This window comes from Limulus polyphemus, unplaced genomic scaffold (assembly GCF_000517525.1).
Source record: "Limulus polyphemus unplaced genomic scaffold, Limulus_polyphemus-2.1.2 Scaffold640, whole genome shotgun sequence".
In the NCBI taxonomy this organism is placed as follows: domain Eukaryota; kingdom Metazoa; phylum Arthropoda; class Merostomata; order Xiphosura; family Limulidae; genus Limulus; species Limulus polyphemus.
In genome coordinates this window covers 363,142-370,146 of record NW_013666250.1, presented here as the reverse complement: position 1 = coordinate 370,146, position 7,005 = coordinate 363,142, and the positions used below count along the sequence as shown (strand labels likewise).

The 7,005-nt window shown below is 31.2% G+C and overlaps 1 protein-coding gene across 1 annotated transcript; it reads left to right on the top strand.

Moving 5' to 3' along the window:
• The first annotated feature begins 2,299 nt into the window (after positions 1–2,299).
• Positions 2,300–6,670, top strand: LOC106459633. Its single transcript, XM_013919264.2, has 3 exons — positions 2,300–2,432; positions 3,154–3,240; positions 6,016–6,670. The coding sequence occupies exons 1-3, from the start codon at positions 2,421–2,423 to the stop codon at positions 6,295–6,297; spliced, it is 381 nt and encodes a 126-aa protein (XP_013774718.1). The 5' UTR covers positions 2,300–2,420; the 3' UTR covers positions 6,298–6,670.
• The last annotated feature ends 335 nt before the right edge of the window (positions 6,671–7,005 follow it).

Genomic DNA, 7,005 nt, shown 5'->3' with positions numbered 1-7,005 from the left:
TACAGTTCTAGCTACAGTAACTTGACATGATATATCACTTAGACGTATTATTAGCAGTAAACTTGTTATACACTACAGTTCTAGCTACAGTAACTTGACATGATATATCACTTAGACGTATTATTAGCAGTAAACTTGTTATACACTACAGTTCTAGCTACAGTAACTTGACATGATATATCACTTAGACGTATTATCAGCAGTAAACTTATTATACACTACAGTTCTAGCTATAGTACCTTGGCATGATATATCACTTAGACGTAATATTAGCAGTAAACTTGTTATACACTACAGTTCTATCTACAGTAACTTGACATAATATATCACTTAGGCGTACTATTAGCAGTAAACTTGTTATACACTACAGTTCTAGCTATAGTACCTTGGAATGATATATCACTTAGACGTACTATTAGCAGTAAACTTGTTATACACTACAGTTCTATCTACAGTAACTTGACATGATATATCACTTAGACGTACTATTGTTAACCTCCACACCTCTCGCATTTGAGAACATCACATGGTTTGATAATTACGGAGAATTATACTTTAATTAAAATTTATTGAATTTCACTAAATCAGTACCCGCCTCTTTTAAATTATCAATAATTTTAATTCCATGGTGTTTCTGTCTCAGACGTAAGTTCTAATAATTACACTTTTAAAAGCTTTTGCAAAAATCTCGATGTTACCAAGCTTGTGGTATATATTATTATTGTTTACCAGAATTATGAAATTCAAGACATTATAAAATAGCCCTAGATATTTTTATTGAAAATGATTTATAGCTTATAGTTTGTTTGTTTTTCTAATAACTTGAAAAAATGGTATCGCTTTTTTTTCTCTTTAACAACAGTGAAGTTCATTTTAAGTTTAACTTTTTACGTAGTCATTTTCGTAAATTCTTAATTCGAAAACATCACTTTGATGTGAGCAAATGTTTGTACGGTCACTGAATCAAAGTATTATTTTGCAAACCTTATACTCACATCTGCATATTACTGTATTAGAAACTAATTCCCGATTTAATAAGAATGTACAATACGCGGTGTTTTGGTATATAAGAGTTATATAGTCCCTCTTTAACTTCAGTTGCAGTAATGTAAAATATGTGTTGAATTCAGGTGTAAAAATATGTAGAATCTAAAAGTTGATAGCTATTAAATAGTATTATAGGGCAGTTACCGTATTATCAACTTTGGCTGCCTATAGTGAATGGAAACAGAGTTCATTCATCAGCGTTATATGGTGATATCTGATAGATAGACTTTCTCCAACGGTTTTTGTATTGTGTATTTCTACCACAGATTGTTACCACTAAAGTTGTACCATGTGAATACTTACTGCGAGTGGTAAGTTTGATCTTGTTTGATTTTGTAATAGTTACTTTTAGCTTCAATTTCATTTTAATATCCTTAGTGAAACGGTCTGTTTGCATTACATATATAATCACTAAGATTCTAATGTTATTTTCTTTGGGAAAGGATGCATTGTTATTTGCAACCATTTAAAAATGCAAAAACAAAGGAAATCACTGAGCATTTTAAGTATTTTTGAGACAACTAATTTTGGAATCATGTCCTTATAAACAACCACAGCTGTAGTAATATTACAGCTAAACAATCAATCAAGCTGATCCAATTATTATGTGATGTCGACGGAAATATAAGGTATGCTTATAACATTATAGTGATTCATTGAAGAGAAGTGTTCCAGAACAAAATGGAAAAGATAAAATAAAAGAAATCATAGTTTTCAGATATGTTTACTGTTAGCTTCTTACTATTGCTAAAAACGGAAGATAACGATTATTTTCGGTTGATTACCAGAACTTTTAATGCATACAGACAGTGACTGAGTCACGAATATTAAACAAGTATAAAATGCATATTTTAAGGTAACACTTCAAAATGACCTAGATTGTGATCAGTAAAAGACAACGTGCTCATTTTTACCTTGAGCCACCCTATCACCCTCTAACAAGAACAAGTATAAATCTGCTGTTGAATAAGTCTTTTTAGAGTTATCGTTTTACATCAGTAAAATGTAGTACACAGTCTTGTTCGTAGCCAATAATCATGCCATGTAAACATTTTATACTTACTCGTACATAACGAAGACGGATTTGAAAGTTTACTTTGATACGTTTGAATGACCTCGTCCATTTTATTCAAAAATCATGTTGGAGGACGTCGGGAATAGGTACAGTGGCGGATTAATAAAGTTCGGTTATGCGGTTCTTAATACAAATATAACTAATGGTTTATACAGGCTAGTCATGCTTGAAATATCGTACCAGTTGGTCCCTTGGAAGCGAATGTTATATAAGGGCCAAGATTAGGGAGTCGGAATCTTTTCTTTGTCCATTACGGAGTATAGACCGGGTAACTTTTTCTTTTGGAACGAAATTTCTAATGGGTTTGAAGGTATGTCTTGACATCTTAGACTTCTAGTTGGTTGTGTTTTCTTAATAAGTTATTCAAAGATGCCACAGAAGTAATTCGAAAAGTGTCGTGAATACAAAAACAAAAACATATATAGTTCTTTCATGGATAACGATGGTAAAAGAAAAATTTCGAAATTGGATTGATCGTGAAAGTTTTTATTGATGTTGAATTTTCAACGCAAAGCTCAGAATGGGCTATCTGCGCTTTCTCCGCAACAGGGGATCAAATCCAGGATTTGAACATTGTAAGGCTGTAAACTTACTGCTTACCCACAGGGAAACTGCAATGAAAGTCAAAAGGTTTATCGAGAAGTACCTTTTTTCTTGATTTACAACAATTTATTGCTCAAGGAATTTATTTAGCCCTTGTGAAAGAAAGTTTCGATGGTTAACGTTGAATGTAAACCAAGAGCTGTTCTTGTTGCAATGTGATTTCTTTAAAGTCAAATATATATCTTAAAAACAAGATTGTTATTTCTAATTTATATATGGAACATTGTCTAAATCTTAATTGTACTTAGAATTTTTTAATATAAGAAGTCATTTCACCGCACATATAATTTATCATTATAAAATATTTATAAATTAATTTTCATAGTATTGTTCAAGCAACGATGAAGTAATAAGTTGTGAAAATCGTAGAAAAAAAATTATACATTAAAGTGACTCGGCCGTTATTGTTATTTTTTTTAACCCTCCAGGTAGTGATTTTTGCCGTGTTCCTGTTAACATGTTTGTCACACCTAGTTCACACTGGAGGTGTGGGAGTTTCACATACTTATCAGGACGTAAGTATTTACAGTAAATGTAAAGAATCATTCATATGATGTTGTGTTTAGTTGAGTTTAGTCTAAAATTTTTAAATATATATATATAATGAATAATATTTTTGGTTGTATCCCCTGCATGTAGACTTTAATGTATATTTTACATATTATTTCCTTTGATTATAGTTATTCATTATATTTCCTACAATTTTTCTGACAGAAAGCTGAGGACAAACATTTGAAATATTGAATTAGATGTTATTTGGTTATTTCAAGGTTTGATAGATGCATAGATAACTTTTCTCGGCATTGGTAATATGTAATCTATATGAATTTTCATTTTCGCTAATCTGAGAAGCAGTACTTCATGATTAGGATAACACCCTGTAATGAATATGCCCCACACTCATACTACTTTAAATCTTTGAGTCATCATACCAGAACGTTTTATTTGTTAGTGTTATTTAAGAAATACAGGCAACTAAATTTTGACCTTGACCTTGATATTTTAACTTACACATATTGCAAACAAATTGATTTAGGTCTTGAGTAGACTGAAAGTTTGCTTCAAACTTTATTTATTTCCATTAAAGAAAATGAAATGCAAAAGCAGATAGGTGTGTATTTCCTTATAAGAAAGCCACATCAGATTATCTGCTGTGTCCACCGAAGGAAATCGAACCACTGATTTTAGCATTGTAAATCCGAAGTCTTACCACTGTCCCATCGGGGGAGAAAAAGATAAGCCTTTTCCACAAAATTTGTATCAATAATTTAACAGCCCAACTTTGTGGATTCAGACTAGGCTTTAGATTTGATAAAATATACAAACAGATTTTCATCTTTTCTCAGATGTAGCTCATTTTAAGCTGTACTAATAATATTACAATGACTAGAATTGTAATAAATATTGCAAAATGTTGTCAAATGATGTATGATATTGTTTGTATCTTCAAATCTTGACGGCAATTGTTTTATCATAAGCCATCCTCTACGGGGTTGTACTAATGTTATAATAATTAGGTACCCAAAGTTTTCATTTGAATTTAACTAAGAAATTTTCTTTATGATGTGAACGCCTTTTTCGAACTGAAGAAGCATGATTATAATTAATTGACTTGTCATTAGACATTAATATGAGGCCTATTACACTTTTGATACTGCATTCTATATGTAGTTCCCTAGGAATTTTCAAGAATTAGTAAGTATTATATGATAGTACTTCAAGCATACTATGTTCACTGTATGCATTGCTGACAACGCGTTTTGCTCAGTCTAAAGCTCACCATGCCGGCTTGGATACATTGAACACAGTAGTGGGTGGAACGTAATTCATATATTTAATTTATCTGATGTCTAATGACAAGTAAATTGATTATAATCAGGCTTTGACAGCTTAAAAATGCGTTCACATCAAAACAATCGTTGTTGTAACAAATGGCTTATGTAAGTAGTATTTGGACCACTATTATGCTTATTATGTCCCACCTGGCCTGATGAACTCTGGATTGAGCGAAACGCGTCGTTGGCAATGGTTACTATTATGGTTAATTTCTATTATTATGCACTGTTCTAATTCTTGCTACTCCCTGAGGGAGAAGTTATATAATGTTGTGATAAAAATAAAATAGGCCTCATACTGATCTATAATGATAAGTAAATTAATTAATTAAGGACATATTTAATTGATTTTTACAAGTTGTATATCTGTGCTGCATCATGGAATATGTGGGGCTACCGTTAGGTGTCCTCACACATATGGATTAAGACTTCCTGTCAAAATCTTAGAAAAATTTCTAAATATTCTAAAAGCACATATTTTCCCAAGAAGAGAAATGATCCATGAAATATTCTAAAATTCAATATCACTGTTTTTCTCTTCATTAAATTTTATAAAACTGATCAAACAACGATAGACGATTTTTGATTATGATACGTTTATTGAATATTTGCAATGAGAATATGATGGTGTACTAAGTACTCCAGGTGTATGTAGTTGGATTGATTGTTTTAATTTTGCTTTAATTATTATTCGAACTATGTTTTATTTTTATAACGATTAGGCATCAGCCTAAAGTGATGACATATGTTTATAACGATTAGGCAACAGCCAAAAGTGATGACATATTTTCATTTTGAGACAAGACACCTTCGAAGAAGTCCTTATCGGATATGTTTCGTTTTGTTACTATCTCTTATGTCCAAGTAGACCAGTTCTTTTATTACACTTTTAGAGCTTTGCGAATCTTTTTTGATATATTTTAATGTATTCATTTTGACCTTTTATTGTGTGAAATTAAAACAGCCTTTCTTAATTAAAGAATTATAATAATTGTTCAATTTCACTCATGACCAAAGCAGCCATCTACGTCTGTAAAAGAACGTGAAATGAGGTTACGGTCTACTAAGCATGACTTTCTTGCTGTTCAACGTCATGCATTCATGCACATAAAAATCGTTTAAACAATACAAACTATCTTCCATGTGTATAAAGAATAATTTTATGACAAAATTTTAATGTAATTTATTTGTGTTTAAAGAAAACATATAATTCTTCATAGTTTTGATAGTTATTCCTTGAACTAGCAAAAACATTACTGTAGCTATGAAATATAAGCATGTCATTTATTTACATAGTGATATTATTTAAGATGGTTTTACACGTTTTTCACATTGTTGTAATAAAAATAAGTTATATTATATCTTAAATTTTGAAATGTAACTTACAGAGATAATTACCTTTTCAACTTTCGGTATTCAAATATTTCTAAAATAATTATCTGTATGTATTGACAGTCTAAAGGGAATTTCGCTTACTACCTTCACACTCGAGATGGGAGGATGGCTACACACTTTCAACGAGGCTCTGGAGGTGCTGCTTTAATCAAGTCTGCCAAGGGATTTCCCAGACCTGCTCTTTCCCAGCTAGCCATAAAACCTTCACATGATACACTACAACCAGCAGCAACTACTGGTAAAGGTGTTGTACCGATATATCCGCCAATGAACAAGAACCGTCTTTATGTCATGGGTTACATATACGTCAAAGACTTTCTTCCCAGGTCTGGTACTTTCTAAGCAATAATCTAAACTGAACGTCAAGCATCAATAAAAAGGAAAGCAGTTTCGTTCCAGGAAACAACCGGGAGAGAGTAATGGCTAAAGAATACTGTGGTTGTTTGTTTCTATTAAAAAATCGATGCCCTAAATATTCCGGTTATGTATTAGCTATATAATGAGTTCGTTTTACAAAGTCATACTTTGATTCGCACCATTCATAACTAACTCTCTACTTACACGTAAAAAAAAAGTTATAAGAAGATTTCTTCAAACTTTCCATTGTTTCTAATTTCAGAGATAATAATGTTGCTATTGTAGCTTAAAGTTACATAAGTAAAGAGCATGATTTAAGTTAAAATAGTCTGCCAATTAATATTAGTTTTAGTTCTGAGCAAGCTATCTACTTAGGTCAAAACTAAAAGTCACAGTTAATAAGCATATCAAATACAGTTCACTTTTCTTAAGTTATAATTTATAAAGATTAAAATGCATTGTTTCAGTTTTGTATTCTTGCTGTTAGCGATATTATTGGCTGTACTCCCAATGGTATCTCAAGAGGTTCGGCCAAATCAGGAGATTTAGGTTAATTTTAAACCCGTATACTAAGCTAACAATGCAAGGCAATTTCTATAATAAGAATATGATCATGAAAATGTTAAGTAATAAGATTAGACATAATAAATATTGTAATTAACACCATGAATAGAAGCAGCATTAAAGAAAGAA